General features: G+C 41.4%; 1 protein-coding gene and 1 non-coding gene across 2 annotated transcripts; both read right to left on the bottom strand.

The window, feature by feature from the left end:
- Positions 1-2,519: 2,519 nt before the first annotated feature.
- LOC147617797 (origin of replication complex subunit 1A-like) lies at positions 2,520-8,286 on the bottom strand. Its single transcript, XM_086776058.1, has 16 exons — positions 7,886-8,286; positions 6,579-7,527; positions 6,294-6,429; positions 5,912-6,211; positions 5,675-5,826; positions 5,403-5,505; positions 5,192-5,314; positions 4,944-5,105; positions 4,757-4,814; positions 4,431-4,609; positions 4,188-4,302; positions 3,974-4,056; positions 3,755-3,850; positions 3,482-3,558; positions 3,284-3,367; positions 2,520-3,192 (listed from the first exon to the last, which is right to left on the bottom strand). Exons 1-16 carry the CDS (start codon positions 8,028-8,030, stop codon positions 3,129-3,131), a joined length of 2,826 nt encoding a protein of 941 aa, XP_086632184.1. The 5' UTR covers positions 8,031-8,286; the 3' UTR covers positions 2,520-3,128.
- LOC147617798 (small nucleolar RNA snoR28) lies at positions 6,074-6,148 on the bottom strand. Its single transcript, XR_015262295.1, has one exon. It is a non-coding gene; the product is annotated as a small nucleolar RNA snoR28 (small nucleolar RNA).
- Positions 8,287-19,750: the final 11,464 nt, after the last annotated feature.

Here is a 19,750-nt window from a genome sequence, read left to right as displayed (position 1 = left end):
TGGCACAGTGAAGGGGCCAAAAATTGTCATTCTCTTCGACATGGGCAGTTCCGAAGATGCCATCTCTCCATAGTTGGTGACCAAGATGATATGTGCCCTAGTGCCTTATCATTTGGATGTGGATTGGTTCACTCTCGACCTACATACCCATATCTCCCCGAAAGCTCAACAGTTCACCTTCACAATCCAGAAGGCCCAGTTTCAAAGGGATTTCATTGTCTTTCCCCTCCTCGGGTGCAACATAACCCTAGGGATTCACTGGTTTTGCCAATATGCGCCCATTTGTGATCGGAAGCATGACACCTTCACGATCATCAAAGGTTTGCCTAAGCCTACTATCATCCCACGGGGATCGGAGCATTCAGGGTATTCCAATCATTTCCCACCTCCAAGCTAGTAGAGCTATTAGAAAGGGAGCAGAGTGTGCGATAATCTATGTCCGCCCACAAAAGATAACGACATCCACTGCGACTCCATTAGAGCCATAGATGACAGCACTCCTCCAACAGTTTTAGGACATCATGTTGTGGGATGACCTTTCACACAGACCCCCCACCCTCTCGTTTTGAAGACCATCATATCGATTTGGTACATGGAGCTGAGCCACCCGGTAAGTTTCCGTATGGTCTTTCCAAGGCATTGGAAGCTAAGTTGGAGGCGCAACTCGTGTAGTTGCTTAGGCCTAGATTCATCCGGCCTTCATCCTCTCCATTTATTACACCGATCCCTTTTGTGCAAAAGAAAGATAAGACATCACATCTCTATGTGGATTACCGAGCCCTAAACAAGATGACAATCAAGAACAAGTTCCCCATGCCCAGGATAGAGTACATCCTCGAAAGCCTTAACAGTGCTAAGTACTTCACAAAGATCGACCTCAAAAGTGGCTATCATCAAGTCAGAATCTTCGAAGTCGATATTCCGAAGATGGCCTTTCGAACGGAATGAGGCATTACGAGCTTGTGGTCATTTCTTTTAGCTTAACTAATGCACCGACTACCCTCAACAAGATGGTGTCTGGAGTCTTCGTCATACTCATCAACAAATGTCTATTCATTTTCTTGGATGGCATGCTTATTTTCTCTACCACTGCAGAACAGCACGAGAAGGATGTGGAGGTCTTAAAGATTCTGAGAGATAACGAACTCTACATCAATGCAAAGAAGAGCATATTTGGAGTTCAAGAAGTCCAGTACTTGGGCTATGTGATCAGTTTCGACGGAACTCACCTTGACCAAAGGCAATCCTCAATTGGGATGTTCTCAAGACAACCCAAGAGATAACACAATTACACACATAGTATAAACTATCTTGAATCTCTGTAGTTTTTCACTAGCTTCATAAGAACCTAGATATATTTCATATATGCAAGATCTCAATTGTGAATATGTGAAACATATAAAGTACTTTATTTCATCTTTCTATTGCAAGTTGCTCCAATGGTGTGATCTTAAGATATTCGCTTTGCAAAACCTCTCTACCCACGTATCCCTTGACAATAGAAGCCTTGATTCAAATGCATACATCCATGGTTACGTCCATCCAATGAGATGAGCATCAAGCCAATATGATGTACTTTACATGTATCTAGTTACTCCATGAATCACCATGATAAATGTTTCAATCCTAATTGTGCAGAGGAGAGGATGATGTTCTATCTTCATCCCTAACTAGCCTAAGGCTAGTTCTGCCCTTAGTCCTATTGTAACTTTGGTCCAGCCCTCTTCCTCTAATCCCTCCCCCCCCCCCCCCCCCCCCCCCCAAAGGCTAGTATCTCCTTCCCAAACAAAATAAAATAAAATGATGTTGAACATGCTCCGTTAACAAACCACCTAGAATCTACACAACACAGAGCCAATTAATCACCTCAAACAACTAGAAAACCCAAGATCTATTGTTTTTGAACCGTGGAACAAAGGGCAAATTTTGCAAATACTTTAAGGGGGCACGAATTTTGCAAGGTAGTCTAGGCTCTGGAGTGGGGCCAGTGTCCCGAATGGGACTGATGCTGGTGCCAGAAGCCTATTAGAGAGAGAGAACCCTAATGCTGGTGCCTGAAGCCTATTAGAGAGAGAGAGAACCCTAATGCTGGTGCCAGAAGCCTATCAGAGAGAGAGAGAGAGAGAGAGAGAGAACCCTAATGCTGGTGCCAGAAGCCTATTAGAGAGAGAGAGAGAGAGAGAGAGAGAGAACCCTATACTTGTTTGCCAACCTTTAGGGATTGGAAAAATCCTATTCAACATATACCCTTTTCTTCTCCCTTTTGTTAACTTGCTTTAAGACCTTTTGTTCATGGGTAGATCCATCCGGAGGGAGCTTGCTTTAAGAACTTTTTTTCATAAGTAGTTGATCCATCCAGAGGGAGATTTGCTTCTGTAAGACTCAAGGCAGCCATTTGTCACCTTAGCACTCAGACTTGTTTGTAATGATATTTTTCAAATGGTTCATCAGGAAGCCAAAGTTTGCGACTAGTTTGTAAGGCAAGTACATATAAACACTATAGCTTTGCTTCATTCCACTCGATCAGTTTGAACTTATTCATATTCATTTGGCAGCAGAAATTTGAACCAATTACATCTCCAAGAATGCTTAATATTACACGGTGTAGCCATCTCCACTCCTGACCAAAGAAAAGGAATAACTCCTTTACTCCAAAAAGAGAGAGTACCATGGACACTATAACACCTTTACCCCAAAGAGAGTACCATGGGCACTAGTGTATGTCATGATCACATCCCTTCAATATAAGGGGTTTTTGTTTTGTTTTCCAAGCCAGAGTCAACTTGGCACAGACGTGTCCCATAACGGGTGAGGTCAAAATAATTTGCCCTCTTTTATGAGTATGAGTAGGTGAAACACTGGCAAGTTAGAAATCACTGGCTACCATATTCAATAGGGTTATTGAGCCGGGAGCCCCTTGCCTGTGGGGCTTTAAACAAGCCTCAACAATCTCTCTCTTTGACTTCACATGAGATTTGAGTGCCTCGTGTGGCATAAAACAAGTGGCTTGTATTAGATTGTACCCCTTTGTTGTACTCGAGTGTGTACTCTTTGAAGGCTTTTACTTCACCTCATTCTCTTTGACTTCATATTTGATTTGTGTGCCATTGAAGCTTTCATACCTTGGTTCATAAATACTTGCCAATCCATGGAATCTCTGAATCTTCCTTTAAGGCAAAGGACACGTCATCACTGAAATCCAACAAATGAAGACATACATATGGTGAAGATGACTACTAAAGAATGTGAAGTTGAAAGCTGAGAACATTGCATTAACTCTTACGTGGGGAAATTGAGCTGCAACTTTTGGATGCGGTGACGAGATCCCGGTTCACATAAGATGAGCCGGCAGGCACCTAATCCACACCTGTTTGGTATGAGGGCCAACCACATTGTCAATTGAAAAGAGCATCATACTGTCAAATGTTCATTTGTGGTTGGTTACTTCAAGAAGGTAGACCTATATAATGACCTTACTTACCCTATAGAGAGTAGTGTATCCCAATCAAGGGAGCTTTCATTGTTGTTTCTACACAAAAAGGAGAAGGTCGTGGCCACCTGAAGCAAGCAACCAACTTTTTACGGACAAGGGCCTTTGGGACTGGCAGCAGCAGTGGTGGTAGTGGGGTGGTGGTGGCGGTGTGGTGTGTGTGTGTGTGTGTTGGTTTGGGGGGGGATTCTCATGAAAAGATAGACAAGTTAAAGTGCAACAAAATACTTATCGAAACAACAATTAAGAAAGCTGCATTGCTACCTTCTCAAAGGTAGTCTCAACCATCCCCGTCTTATGTTGTTCATACACCATAGAAACCAGAAATATCTTTGCTTGCTTAGCGCATCGCCCCATAATCTGCAAGCAAACCATAGACTATGTAAGTAGTAGACCCTATGTGGCCTGCTTATGCATATTCTAATCACCTTGCTACCCCACCAACTTATTCGATTTGCATCACAACAACCAAACTAAGCATGCCTTTATGTGTGGAGCTTGGAACATCTCTTTGATTGCTTCCTCCACATCTTTCATACCAACAAGGTTACCCTTGGTGCGACAGCCTGCTAGCAACACATATATAATTGATTTCAATAAAATTGCGAGGGCATATAAATTACATGCAGCATTGATAGCTGCACAGCAAGAAATACAGATGAAAAGGTCAAAGCAATAGTGGCCTAGCAAACTTGACCTTTATTAGCATCAGAGCTTGACTTTGGGTCGTGTGAGCATCTAGACTCAGCAATCTCAACTGCACGTCTGCAAAGCTCTAGGGCACGGCGAACATCACCAGACACTGCAGCAACCTGTAAGCAAAACTGGTTGTTTAATGCAAGAGCTCATGATAACTAGTCATATACATACTGGTGTCACATGGTAGTAATTGTGCCCTTGACCTCAAAAATTGTCACCCCATGGCCATGCAGGTGCATACCTTGCGTGATGCAAACTCAATAGCTTGCTTTTCAAAGGCATTAATTGCCTCTAGACGATATGAAATGATTGTTTGCAGCTGCTCATGTGAATAAGGGCTAAATGAAACCCTCTGTAAACCCATCCGGCTTGCAATACGAGGAAGCAACCGTTCTGGCAAATCAATCGTGTTTGCTATACCTATCCACCAGCCACAAAAATGATTTAAGAGGGATTTTACCTTGAGCGTTTGTGTCCACACAAACGCTCCTGAATCACAATCTACAAATGCCTTGAGTCTCTAGACACATGCCATTCAAGGTAGGCCAAGCTTGATGGTGGACTCACCAATAACAAAGAGCCGTGAATGGGGACGAGCCGGCCAGTCAAAAACATTGTAAAGAACCTGCATGTATAGCCAAGTTTTTACCTAATAGCTCCAAATATAGGAAAACAATACACAACACGGGCAGCAGAACTTTCAAGATCAAAGATGAGGCAGGAGGATGTGCAAGACTGAGATATAGATGCTTACAGACTGATTACGGGTTACCAAAAGGTCCAATTCATCAATGAAGAGAATGCAAGGCCTTGTATCAATTCTCCTTGAGGGCTTCGGGTTTGAAAACCTCTCATCAAGCAGCTGCAAAGCTTTCTTCCACCCCACATGATGTCCTGTAAGCGCTTCATGAAGCACCTGCAAGCATGTATTCATGATAGCTCGTGTCATATGCAGTGGAGGAGCAGGCCCTAAAGATCCTCACATGCAAGTAGCATGCATACCGTGTACAAATGTTCAGGAGAAGTGAGCCGTAGGCCATTAATCTCCACAAACCGGTAGGGGTGGATGTTCTTATCCTCGTAGCTTTTCTTAAGCTTTTGCATGACCTCTATTACTGTTGCAGTCTGAGAAAAGATATTGCAAACCTTAAAAGATTTCCATCGATAATAGTCAAAAGAGGCAATCAAATTACAATGAGATAAGCTGGCAAACCTTGCCAGTGCCTGGTACTCCACTTATATACAAGCAATGACCCAGACTTTCATCACCAGCCACCACTGCATCAGTTACAAATGCAGATATTTCCCTCATCTCCCTGCAGATTGCAAAACACGGTCGGTCAGATGAGTCTAGCCATTGCTTCTACAACCTCCTAGACTGAGATGAGTCTAGCCACTGCATCTAGTCACTGAGATGATTCCACAACCTCATAAACTGATGATCCAGATGCAAATAAAGCGTAGGAATTTGGGTTTGGATGGTACTTTTCTCTGCAGGGCAATGACTCTGGAGTAGCCGTCAATCGCAGAGCAGCTTTGGCCTTTTCAAAGGCTGTAACTGGTTTCCTCCTCGCGGTTTGGGGTATTGTTTTCGCACCCACTTTGCTGATGTTGGCTGTCCGTCCACCACGAGCATTCTGCATTCAAAACGACAACAATGTCACATACAATTCCAAACCCCTCAGCCTCACTACCTAAGCAGGAAAATGCAAGAATACGGACTGCAGCTCTGGCCGAAGTGGGCGGTTTCTGTGAACATTCCGGTAACTTCTGGGTTGAATGCTTCCTCCTTTCATGAACTGCCTCTTCATCACTCTCTTCCTCTTCATCTCCTTCTGATGGGGCATCCTCAAGCTCATCAGAAGATGCTTGCCCATCTGCCTCCACATCTGATATACGTTTGAAAGTTTCAAATTGAGGGTCATACTCATATTCACAGAGATACACATCATCCCCGTCTCTGCCTGAGCTGCGGAACTCCTCCGGGCCCATCACTCGGCATCTCCGAAGGATCGATGCCACCTGGTTCAAAGCCAAAAACCAAAACTTATAAACTATTACCATGCACAGGGTTATGGCATGCACAAAGAGACCAACTTAGTACCTCATTCGCATCAGATTGATTAGTGCAAAACAACTCTCTGCGGAGATTGTGAGACTGTCTTCCGACAGCAGTCTCTTCAGGAATGACATACCACCGTCCTTGAAACCAAAACGATTCATCTACATCCCTCCATATCCTGAAATTAATGTAGAGAGGTTGTAAGATTCAATAAAGGGCAACATCAGTAGAGGCGGCCTGCAAAACTGTTAGAATAGACCAAATTAAGGTCTCAGAACCATCTATAAAAAGATGATGCATGTACTGTGGCATAGGTTATAAGTGTACCTTTCAATACGGGCTGCCCACAGCTTGCTTGCCAGTAGCAACTCTCGGGCGGTTCTGGGTGTCTGGGTGCGTAAGCCAGTTTGCAGCCGACTAGTCTGCTCACCATCAGAAGGCTTTGACTCCGCTTCACAGTTCGAACACAACCAATCCCCGTCAGGAACCTTCTTCATTGGTGGGTCTGTGCATTTCAGATGAACTCCACGAGAGCATTTGTCACATTCCACCAGCTTTCCCACTTTCCCGCATATAAGGCATCCCTCTGCCTCCTCGTCAAAATCCTCTTCAGTCCGCCTAACATAAACATCATCACCAACACTGAACTTCACTCTATCCACTACCAAGTGGTCAAGCCATTTCTTTCTTAGACATTTCAGGGTCCTTTTACTGCTAGCTTCACCACCTCGCACAGCCGACAACTGAATTTCCATACCCATGGACTTCTTTCTGTGAATCTGTGCAGATTTGTGTAGTTTCAGGTCATGTTCAGGTTCTCTAAGGGGTTTAAGGTTTGGGGTTTCTGGAGGGGGTTTCTCAACTAGCCTCGGAGAATGCCGCCTCTTCTCCACTTGCACAAGCTTTGTCTTCTTATACAGCGTGCTCTCAAGCTTCTCTTCAGTCTTGTTTTGAAAAAGTTCACAGCTTTTCTTGTAGATCTTGGCCTTGCTGCCATAACTGATGTGTGCTTCATCAAACCCAAGCCTCTCCTTCTGAGTTTTCCCTGTTTCCGTTGGTGTAACAGGTGGGCTAGTGATACCCTGTTCTCCAGCATCAAACCCTAATGTTTCCTTCTGAACTTTTTCTTTGGATCTTAGCGTTACAGAATCTTGTGTGCCTGCATCGAACCCTAACTTTCTGGGCCGAATACGAGGTGGAGGTGCAATCTCGGGAGTTCGAGGAGACCTTCTGCAAGACTTTGAAGGAGAAGGGGTATCGTCAGGGGCAGTTTCATCTGCATCAATGGAAACCGGTTAGCTCTCTCTCTCTCTCTCTCTCTCTCTCTCTCTCTCTCTACACAAGGTATCATCTCTACAGAAACCATCGTACTCTCTGAATCAAGTTTCAACAGAAACTCTGACCGATCGAGTCTCTACAGAAACACATTCCATCCCCCCTCTCTCTCTCTCTCTCTCTCTCTCTCTCTCTCTCTCTCTCTCTCTCTCTCTCTCTCTCTCTCTGTGTGTGTGTGTGTAGGTGTGAACGTACGCTGTGCTACATTGCACCATCGTCGTCATCTCTCTCTCTCTCTCTCTCTCTCTCTCTCTCTCTCTCTCTCTCTGTGTGGGTGGGCGAGCGGCGTGTATGTGTACCTGCAGAAAAGTCGGTTCCCCTTAGTCTCTTTCTCGTCTGTTGCGGCGATGCTTCGTGAGGATATGATAGAATCACGTTATCTGCAGACAGAGGAGAGCTTGTAACGGGTTTCTTGCCACTGTATACTGCAGCTTCCATCGCCATAGCCAGAAGCTCGGGGGGCAAAGACGAGAACCCAAGAAAGCCTGCTGCGATGAGAGAGAGGATTCTCTGCTAATTGCGCGCTCTCTCTGTCTCTCTGTCTTTAATCTCTTGCTAAGCCTTTGATCCTGCAACGGTCAGGTGTGAGCTCAAAATGCGATGAGAGGCACTGCCACAGCATAGGATACTGGTGGTGGGATAAGGGCGGGAGACGGCTATGGCGGGAAAATCCCACATGGGATCCATGTCTGTTACACTTTAGAGATTGTTTTTTTGGGGACACTGGCTTTGTGATTTTGCAATTCAGCATAACTCTTTGTTTTGATTTATTGATACAAGTATTTGATTGTTTTTGATTTATTGATACAAGTAAATGACTCATGCGTTCTTTAGTCAGGCCAAAGCGTGAACCCAAGCCCAAGCGTGACTCAAGCTTGAAAAATTATACCTTCATTTCAAATTTCAAAAATCCAAAAATTTCTCTTTGGACTCTTTCATCCCTCTCGTTTGGGCCATGTGAAGTTGTGTTTAATGAAGGTGCTAATTTTGAAAGCCGTGTATCTAGACTTTAAATACAAAATAAGGTGCTAATGTCATATGAATGTATGTGTAAGTGTGTTTATGGGTTTTTATGTCTCTTATTCACATGTCCTATTAGCTAATACCCAATTAGTTAATATAAAGTCCCAACCTTAGGCTATAGGTTGTCCTTGCCCAACCAAGCTTGCGCCATAGACTATTAGTTATACCCAATTAATTAATATAAAGTCCCAACGCTAAACTATAGGTTGTCCTCGCCCAACCAAGCTTGCGCCATAGCCCTCACTCCTTCCTCGTCGCCCTCCTACTTCCTCTGCCCGTATGAGGATCGCTTTCCCTTGTATGACCCCACCATCCTCGCCAAACAGTCCCCTCCTCTTGACCATCCATCCAGTGTAAGCCCTCTTCCAGTTCCTGGTCTCTCCACTTCCCAACAAGGAGAGTGCTACAACAAAAAGAAATCCAGCATCAAGTAGAATAACTTTTAAATAAAGAGAGGTTTTATTAGACTTAGCAGCATGGTGTTCCCATACTTTTAGTCAAGAAAAGTAATACATGCTCTTAGGATTTAAAAACATTACCTTATGGGTTCCGAATTCCTAATCAAGACTGATTAACAATGTGTTAACCGTAGACACATCGAATGGGCATCCTTTTATTCATAGTTTTTAGTTGCAAGTTGAAACCAGTAGAGTGCAACTATAGTATATATAACAAAGAGTTGATTGTTGTAGTACATGCTCTTAGGATTTTGAAACATTATCTTAGGATTTTGAAACATTATCTTATGGATTATGAATTCCCAATCGACACTAATTAATAGTGTATTAAACACTTGCTCTCTCAACCCTTGATTTCAAGCAGACACGTCAAATGGGCATCTTTTATTCACAGTTTTCAGCCACTAATATAATACCAACCTGGCAAGGAAGATGTAGTGGTTGATTCTCTAAGTAGAAGACCAAGCATCAATCATACCTCACCCAAGGAGAGTTCACCCTTTGAAGCTATGAAGGATTCCTAAGAGCAAGATCTGGAATTTTTTGAGCCTTAGAACTCAATGAAAGAACAAATGGTGAATACTCATATAATGAAGAATATCTTTTCTTCTAGAAAAGATTATGTATCACTTGACCATTTAGACAAATTGTTTTAAAGGAGATACCGTGATATCAACCTCCATACATGGGTCATAGAGGGGTATCTACTACATTATATGTTGTGACTAGAGTGTTGATGAAAAATAATGTAGCTAGAATTTTTACCAAGTGCACATGACTTGTCAAAAGGTCAAGAGCTACAAAGGCAAGACTCAAGGCCTATTGATGCCACGACCTATTCCTAATGAACCATGGGAGCAGATATCAACGGACTTCATTACAGGCTTCCCTACTACTATAAGACATAAAGACATGATTTGGACTATAGTAGGGATAGCTTTAGTAAACAATCATATTTTATTCCGTTGACATATCAATAAGCCACACATTTATTTATAAAGAAAATCTTTGTACATTATGGCTTATCTCATGGCATCATGTATGATCATGATTCTATATCATTGTACATATAGGGGTCACATAAAACTTTTAAGGTGCGGGTTTAGATCCAATTAAAAACTTCACTTGGGAAAAGCGGTAAGAGTAGCTATGGATGGTGTGGGTGAGGGGTGAGTGACCTAACGAGGTGCACACCTCCCAAGACAATGCGCTATGACTAGCCCCAATGTTAACCAAGGCTGGCCGAGGTCCACACTAGTGTCAACCAAGGCTAAGTGTTCAACCAAGGCTGGCCACACGAGGTCCACATCTCCCAAGACAATATGTTGTGACTAACCCCACTGTCAACCAAGGCATGCAGCTAAGTGGTCATTCTGGGGGAACTCTAGCTCAAAGCAAGTAGGTTCCACCGATGTTTTTATCTTAACTGCATCGTGAAAGTTAGTTGCATGTATAAAGATCTATATGGGGGCCTACTGACTCTTTAGTTCTTCTTTTGTCAAGGATTCACCTCAAGGCATGCCCTCCATTTTCCGTTATCTCCTCCTTTTTCTTATGAATTTGATAGAGTATGTTCTAGGTGAGCCATTTGCTTATGATGTCAACTTTCTGGTGGACAACAAGGAACTCTTTAAGCAAGAATTCCACCACTTCATTTATAGAATGCGTACACAAAACCAAAATGAGTAATCACATTCTCATACAGGAACTTGACAATAGATCATGTATGAGCATTTTGTGTAGCTTTCACTTCAACCCACTTTATGAAGTGAAGTGGGTTAATCGCTTCCTGAAGTGATAAGTGGGCACTATAATGAAGCACTCCTAGGTTCCCTCAGTGACGGCTAGGCTAATGGGACCCATAAAGAATTCAATTACCAAAATAGGCCATAGGCTTAAAAAATACAAAAATTGTGCTTTTTATTGCACGACGCAATAACATAGGAATCTGCGAGCATACATCAAGGTGCACCAAATGTATTGATGTTTGAAATGGCATCACCCATTATATTAACATAATTTGGCATGATGCAAAGACAATCCAAGCATCTTCAAATTATCTGAGGGTATAATAATATTTTTAAGAGGGCATAAAATACAATCTCATAACATCATGTTATAATAAATAACAGTGGTTCTATCCACCACAAGCTCACCCATATCACCAAGTAGCTTTTGAAACCAAGCTACCTCACAAAATCTGCCATAGCAACATCCCTATACTCTACCTCTGTACTCGACAAGGCAACTATTTCTTACTACTCCAACTCATAGTAGTACTCCCAAAAGAAAATATAAAGCCACTAGTAGATCTCCTATCTACGACACTGCCAATCCAATCAACATCTGTGTACCCATGCAGCTATATCTCTATGCCAGCCTCATAGAAAAGTCCATAATCAACTGTGGATCTCCTTTTTGCAACACTACCAACCCAATCAACATTTGTATACCCATGTAGATATATCTTTATGCTAGCCTTATAGAAAAGTTTATAATCAAGTGTGGACTTTATATAATTGAGAATCCGTGTAGCCACATCCAAGTGTGGCTTCTAGATCCATTGTTGCTAGAAGACTCTCCATGTCCACTAAGCATCTATGATTACATGTGAGACATCATCATTACTTCTTACATCTTTATCTTCCATTGCCTTCATTGGTGTATACCAACTACTCATCTTATAAAAGATAACATCTCAGCTTACTTGCATCTCACGAGAGGTAGAGTTATAACATCTACAACTTTTCTACTCCAAAGCATAACCGATGAAAATGCATTTCTCTGCCTTTGTATCCAACTTGGTTCTTACTTCATCACGAACATGCACATATGTAATACATCCAAACACTTTTAAGTGAGACACATTTGGTTTTATGTCTGTAAATTTATGTTTAGACGTCATGCCATGAACAACTGTAGTACAAGTCTTATTTATTAATAAAAATAGTAGGCTACTACTTCAACCCAAAAATAATCTAGCATATTCTTTTCAAATATCAAGGCATGTACAACTTCTACAATGCCTATTTTTCCTTTCTAACAACACCATTATGTTGCGGAGTATACCTACATGTAATTATCTCTTGATTTCTTGCTTTCTCAAGAAACCACTAAGCTCATTCGAAAAATACTCTCCCGACCATATGATCTTAGGCATTTTATTTGCATATCTCTTTCCTTCTCAACAACCAAGGCTTTAAATCTTTGAAAGTGAGTAAACACCTCACTTTTCTCCTTCATGAAATAAACCCACACTTTTCTAATGTAATCACTTTTCTAATATAATCACATCAATGAATGTAACATAATACCTGCAGCTTACAATCATTACAATTTTGATCGGTCCTTATACATCTGAATGTATAACATCCAATGGCCTTACATTAACGTGCTTTTTATATGGGAAAGCATGTTTAGCCTACTTACTGAGCTGGCATGCTTTAGATACTTTTTGCATACCATTAACCTTAAACTTTGGCAAACCTGCGATAATATTTTGGGCCTACATAGACTTCACCATTGTATATTCATATGATCAATGCGTTTGTGCCATATGTTAATATCTATAATGAGACCTATCCTATACACAAACATGGTTGCCTTCAAGTCAGGCATGCTAACATCCAAAGTAAACACCATTTTTGCTACCATAAGCAGCACTCATTTTTGAAGTCTTCCACAAAACACCATTAAGTATTGAATCTTGCTTGTAGACCTTGCTCAACCATTCGTCAAATAGAAACCATGTTTTTCATATTATTAAGAACTTGAAGTACATCTACGAGGTACTTCATTTTGTCATCCTGCATAGACAATAGCACTTTATGAACATGCACAATGGGATGCGTAGTATCATCTTGCTTGTAGACCCTGCTCAACTATCTGTCCAATTGAAACTGGGTTTTTCGTAATATTAGGAACATGAAGTACATCTGTGAGGTACTTTATTTTGCCATCCTACATAGACAATGGCACTTTACAACATGCACAATGGGGTGCACAATGTTATCACCTATTTTCACATATCTTGGTGCTTTCATTTTCTACATATCTCATCATGACTGGTCATGATGAGACATATATACCAAATATCTGTCATGTGTCCTAGTTTTCCATAGTAATAGCACTCTATGTTATTCGTATTTTGATTTCTTTGCCACTACCGCAACCTTTGTCATGTGTCCTAGTTTTCCACAGTAATAGCACTCTATGCTATTTATATTTTGATTTCTTTTCCCCCACGTCAACCTCTCTGGCTCCCCTTATCTCTAGAGTGGTCTCTTTCACCTCCTATTTGTATATTAGATTCATGTTGTTGTGGCTGCCCATAATTTTTATTTCTAAATGGCATGTACCTCGGCCTCTAAATGCTGATTTGGCTGTATCTCTACGTGTATCTGAGTAGAAGGCCTACTCATGTGAATTTATAGTGGATGAAACCTCCCCCAATATGCATCTCCTCATAGACGAGGAGAGCACCTGAAAATCAAGAAAGTTAACTCGAACAATGGAGGTCTGAAATTGATTGTATTTCTTACCAAGACCATTTAAGGTCATCTATTAGTGATTCAATAGAAGCAAGGGCATTTGCAAGCCCTTTAACCTTTACCACAAGTAATCATTTATACTCAGCTTCTTACTGGTCATATTATGTAGCTCTTGCTTTAGCTGTGTTGCCATACATATAGGCAGTGATGTGTGTGAACACACTTGGGACCGCCGGGGCACTTTTTTCCTCTTTAGGAGGTTTTTTCCCCCGGCTTGTATATATGCCCATCATTCTAGGGCTAACTTATCTTCGTACATTGACACAATCTAATACATTGTATGTTGTGTGCATTCTTGCTTCTTCTTCTCCAAGCTTTGTGTGCTTTCCTGCAACCCTAATTCCAACAATTGGTATCAGAGCAGACATCGGCTCCCAGGGCTACGCTGCCAGCACCCTCCGACTCATGTTCTCCAATTGAGGTGAGCTTTCACGAGCGCTTGGAGGTCCCTATACTCTGTAGGTTTTCAGAAATTGCATCTGAGGTCGTTTCGGGCTCCGTTTTTGCATTGCAAGTTCTGTACAGGTGTTTTGGTCATTTTGTGCAGAAATTTCGACAATGCAGTTTTTTTACAAAATAGGCATACATATTCTATTGTGGGTCATGCTACATAGCACGAGTTGTTTTTTGTTCGGTCTTTGCTTCATTATAGGTAGCTTTTGCATCAGTTTCAGTCAGTGGTCATGGCTGATAACAGCAATGATGTATATCGCATGTTGTCTCTGCTGATGATAAACTGGATGGAGATAGCAACTACCCACTTTGGGCATACATGATGCAACATGTTTTGGTTGCAAAAGGAGTGTGAAACATTGTGCAGGGTATGGATGTACGTCCAGGTTCTGTGGATGTAGGATCTGTGTTGAGGATGTTGCAGGTTCTAGTAGCAACTCTACTGTTGCTGCTGTTTTACCCACTGCTGAACAAGCTTGTTTTGGAATGGTAAAGATGCGCAGGCTCATGCCTTGATTGCACTTTTTGTCAAACGTAACATCACTCCACATATTTGTTCAGCTAAAACAGCAAAACAGGCTTGGGATATTCTAGCTGGTTTGTATGCAGGTCGTAATAACGAGGCAAAAATCTCTTACATGCGTAAAGAGCTAGAATCGAAGATTATGCAGGAAGATGATGACATGAATGTTTTTCTTGTTGAGATTAAAGATCTCAAGGAACAGTTGATTTCTACAGGTGAGATTATTCCTGATCATTCTCTTGTGCAGATTGTTCTTGATGCTTTACCTGAGTCATATTAGACTTTTGCTTCCACGTGGAGACTTGTTATTGAGGACAGACCTGATGTTGTCAAGTATGATACTTTAGTCAACAAGCTCTTGCAAGAAGCGCAGTCCAGGCAAAAACAGGGCTAGGCAGCGTGCAGTTGATCAGGCATTTGTTGTTACCCAGCAGAGAAGAAGTGGTAAGGCAACCCCTTCCACTGTTTCTTCTCCTATGAATAGGTCTGCAACTTCTTCTCCTTCCACAGGTAGCAACAATAGGTCTGAGAAGGCTCTTGAGAAAAAGATCAGGTGCAACTATTGTAAAGCAAATGATCATGCTTCTACAAATGCAGATTCTGCAAATGTTGTGTAGGATACAGAATGGGCGCTTAGCGTGTATTGCTAGTTTGACCCATCTGTACATGATGCATGTTTGGCAGTTTCTGTTGACTTTGATGTATGGTATTTTGACAGTGGTGCTACAAAGCACATTACCTCGCATCGTGATATATTCACTTGTCTTAAGGTTGTCCCTAATGGGAATATTGTCACGTGTGCCAATAATGCTTCTTACCCAGTGAAGGGCGTTGGTAAAATTATGCTTACTGCTGCAAATGACAACGCTTTCACACTTTCAGATGCTTTGTATGTGCCAGGGATAAAGAAGAATCTATTGTCTGTCTCTGCGCTTGCTAGACTTGGACTTGTAGTCAAATTTGTGGATCACAGATGTACTGTTCATGATTTGACTTCTGGTGATACGATTATTGCATCTGGCACCTTGTTTCGTGGGCTGTATAGGCTCAATTCTTATTACAAGTGTGTGGAAGATTCAGCAAATGCAGTTTCTGATGAAAAGGCAGTTTCAGATGCAAAACTATGGCATGCTCATTTTGGTCATCTGAACTTTGCTAGTTTGTTGCGTTTGCAGAAATTTGATATGGTTGCTTCATTGCCCCCTCTAGAGGCACCATTAAAACATGTTTGTGAAGGCTGTATTTTGGGTAAAATGCAGCGTTTTGCGTTTCCAAAGGATGGTTCTGTGCGGGCCACTCGCAAATTACAACTTGTACATAGTGATGTATGTGGGCCTATGCAAACTCCGTCATTTGGTAAACACTTGTACTTCGTGACTTTCATTGATGATTACTCAAGGCATGCATGGGTATATCCACTGAAGGCAAAGTCCGAAGTGTTTTTGTGCTTCAAACAGTTTTTGCTTATGGTTGAAAATGTATCCAATTGTACTGTGGGCACCCTCCGTTCTGATTGAGGGGGGGAGTACATGTCTAAAGAGTTTGATGCATTTCTGGCTAGTCGTGGTTTAAAACACCAATGTACAGTGCCGTGTACCCCTCAGCAAAATGGTGTTGCTAAGAGGAAAAACAGGTCACTTATGGAGATGGCACGATGTATGGTCAAGAGCCAAGCTTTGCCACATGCGTTTTGGCTTGAGGCTGTCATGTGTGCTGCATATGTACTCAAGAGGTGTCCCACTAAGGCCTTGCAGTCTGTTACTCCATACGAAGCTTAGCATGGCAGGAAGCCTTCTATTGGTCACTTGGATGTCTTTGGTTGCTTGGCCTATGCTTTAGTGCCTGTGCAACAATGTAGAAAATTGGATGATAAGGCTGTCAAATGCATTTTTGTTGGTTACAGTGGTCAGAGCAAGGGTTACAGATTGTATCATCCGCAGTCAAAGCGTATCTTGATTAGTCGAGATGTTGTTTTTGTGGAAGATGCTATGCAGCCTTTGTTATCATGTACCAAAAGAGACAGGTGTGAGCTCACGGGATGTATTCGATATGTTGTTGCCTCTGTTTACAGGTGGGAATTCAAATGTAAGTCCTAACTAGGCAAATATTCAGCCTATGCAGATTTCAAATGATATCATAGATTAGCCTATTTCTGATGCAGATTTACAGGATGTAATTTATGAGGATAGGGCTCAAAATGAGCAGGCTAGAGGTATGCCTAAATGGCTGGTGCAAACCTTGCATGATAGTAAAATTGATGCACCTATTTCTAGTCATTCTCGTTCAAGTTTTCAGCATGTCTCTTATGCATCAGATTGTTATGCTTTGGTTGTATCTAGTATGTGTGAAGAGGAAGAACCTCTTTCATTTGATGAGGCACAAAAATTAGAAAATTGGTTGGCTGCAATGCAAAGTGAATATGATGCTATAATGAAGAATGGTACATGGTCTTTGTGTGATTTACCTATTGGTAAGAAGGCCATTGGATGTAAGTGGGTTTTTAAGTTGAAATGAAAGCCAGATATGGCAGTATTGATCACTATAAGGTTAGACTTGTTGCAAAGGGTTATGCTCAAGAAAAGGGCATTGATTTTGATGAGACCTTTGCTCCCACTTGTCGTCGTATGACTACCATTCGTAGCATTTGTGCATTGGCAGCTCATAATGGTTGGAATGTACATCAGTTGGACATAAAGACTGCGTTCTTGCATGGAGATTTGCATGAGGAGGTGTATGTAATGCACGCCTTCTTCAAATTGTCCCAAGCTTCTTTGGGAGTCAGAATCTCCCTCAAATGGCTGAGGATATCATCCTTCACACTCAGCTTTATCATGTGAACAGCAAGCATGGCCTTCTTATTCCATTTTGCTAAAGCTTCAGCATTCAGATAAGTTGGTCTCTCCATAGAAACCATCTCCCAAACAATCTTGGAAGACTAATAGTGACTCCATCTTCAGCTTCCAGGTTGCATAGTTTTTATACTATTGAGTTTTTCAGCTCCCTCCAAGTGTAGGCTACTCAGGTTCGGTGCTATTGAGTCAATAGAATAGATAGCTGATTCCACCTTTGGATTCCGACAGCTGGAACAAACTCCAAAAAACTAACTTCCACAATTGACTCTCAGAGGTGATTCTGAATATAGTAAACCTAGCCAATAAGGAGTAAACCCGACCAGACAAGTAAATCCGACCAAATTAATAAACTTGGGCAAATGCTGAATGCCGACTCTGGAATGCGGAAGACTGCAGTGTTATGGCTCACCCAAACCTCCCTTGGAACACATCCAACAAGAGATTACTTGATGAACCACAATTGCTGTGAGGATCTTTCCAATGGCCGAGCTTGTAACCCTTGAGGTCTCCAAGCTCTACAACTCCTTGAGAAGCAATTCTACCGTGCCTTCCGTGAGCGTTGTCACACTGTCGCGTTGCACTACGTGTACTCATCCCTCCTCTCACCTCACTTCACTGACACACACACACTAGCATATGAAATAGAGAGAGAGATTAGCAAGAGGATTAGCAAGAGCAAGACTCTATTGCACAATGGGAGAGTTTTTTGTATTATGAGAGATATTCACTTATATACATGGCCATAAGTGTTCACACTCACTTAATGTGCTTAATCTATAATTAGAGATTAATTTAACTCTTAATTCTAGTCTCTTCTCTTTTTTTTTAATACAAAATTAAGCAAAAGAGAGGTAAATTCCTCTAATTGATGAAGACATCAATGTAATCAGGTGTTTTAATGCATCTAATGCTCTCAAAACACTTAAAAACACTAATTTTGACCTCTTACATGACCAAATTTGACCCTAAAAAGCACATTTTTGAATCTTTTTGCCTCTTGAACTCGATTAATCACCCTTAATGATAAAAACGAGTCAATTAAAGAAGATTAGTCGATTTTAAGAGTTTTTTTAATGTTTTTGAAAAAAATTTCAAATGATTAAGCTACTCCTAATGCTTGTTAACACTCTAGTGCATACAAATCAAACAAAAAATACACAAATCAAACAAAAATTAATGATTTTAGCTTTATGTTTTACTCTAAAGAGAGCTAAAAATCACTAAAAATTACATTCTATTGCATTTTTTTTATGTAATGGAAACAGAAAAAGCCTAATTCACTCTATGTGCAAGCCCTAGGAACATTAAAAACCAAACTAACAACAAAAACAATGATTTAAGCTAAAAATTTAGCAAAAAGGCATTCTTTACAAAACAAAAAAGAGAGTTATTTCTCACCAAATCACACACAAATCCCCATCAAAACCACATCTTTTTCATGGTAAACCACTAATTAAGACAATGGGCAATGCGTAGGTTAGAGAAAAACGATGAAAAAGGCCAAGGGATGATTCCCCGGTAGCAGCGCCAAAAATGTTATGGCTCACCCAAACCCCCCTTTGAACACATCCAACAAGAGATTACTTGATGAACCGCAACTGTCGTGAGGATCTTTCCAATGGCCGAGCTCATAACCCTTGAGGTATCCAAGCTCTACAACTCCTTGAGAAGCAATTCCACTGTGCCTCGCAAAATAAAAGCGTTGTCACACCGTTGCGTTGCACTCGTGTACTCGTCCCTCGTCCCTTGTCTCACCTCACTTCATTCACACACACTCACTAGCATGGATTAAAGAGAGAGATTAGCAAGAGGATTAGTAAGAGAAAGACTCTTCCACAATGGGAGTGTTTTTTGTATTATGAGAGATATTCACTTATATACATGGCCATAAGTGTTCACACTCAAACTGTGTGGCTGGCAAAGCACTTAGGCTCATAAGAGGCCTAATGCTATTACAATGACCATTCTCATAATATATCCATAAAGTAAATCACTTGGGACTTTATCCTAACTTACTATCACATGCTCTTGAAGCAGGAATTGCCATGAGTATTCCATCGGACCATTACGACGCCCGTCCAAGTTGTAGATTTGGACACCATTGCTTCATATCTTGAATGTATGACCTTATGGTGTATATACCTTGACTCCTTGACATAAAATAATGGTAGTAGCTCTTGTTAACCCTTGGAATGGGTTAACATGTGGCAACAGGCATTGACTATCAGTAGCAAGTTGACAGCTTGTCAGTAGTAGCAGGTCATGTAGATGATTGACTCTGATAGTTAATGTAGATGACTGATTC

This window comes from Cibotium barometz, chromosome 36, assembly GCF_041138505.1.
Source record: "Cibotium barometz isolate CiBa-2024 chromosome 36, ASM4113850v1, whole genome shotgun sequence".
Lineage (NCBI taxonomy): Eukaryota > Viridiplantae > Streptophyta > Polypodiopsida > Cyatheales > Cibotiaceae > Cibotium > Cibotium barometz.
Note: the sequence above shows the minus strand (reverse complement) of the source record. Positions and strands in the feature narration are given on the sequence as shown.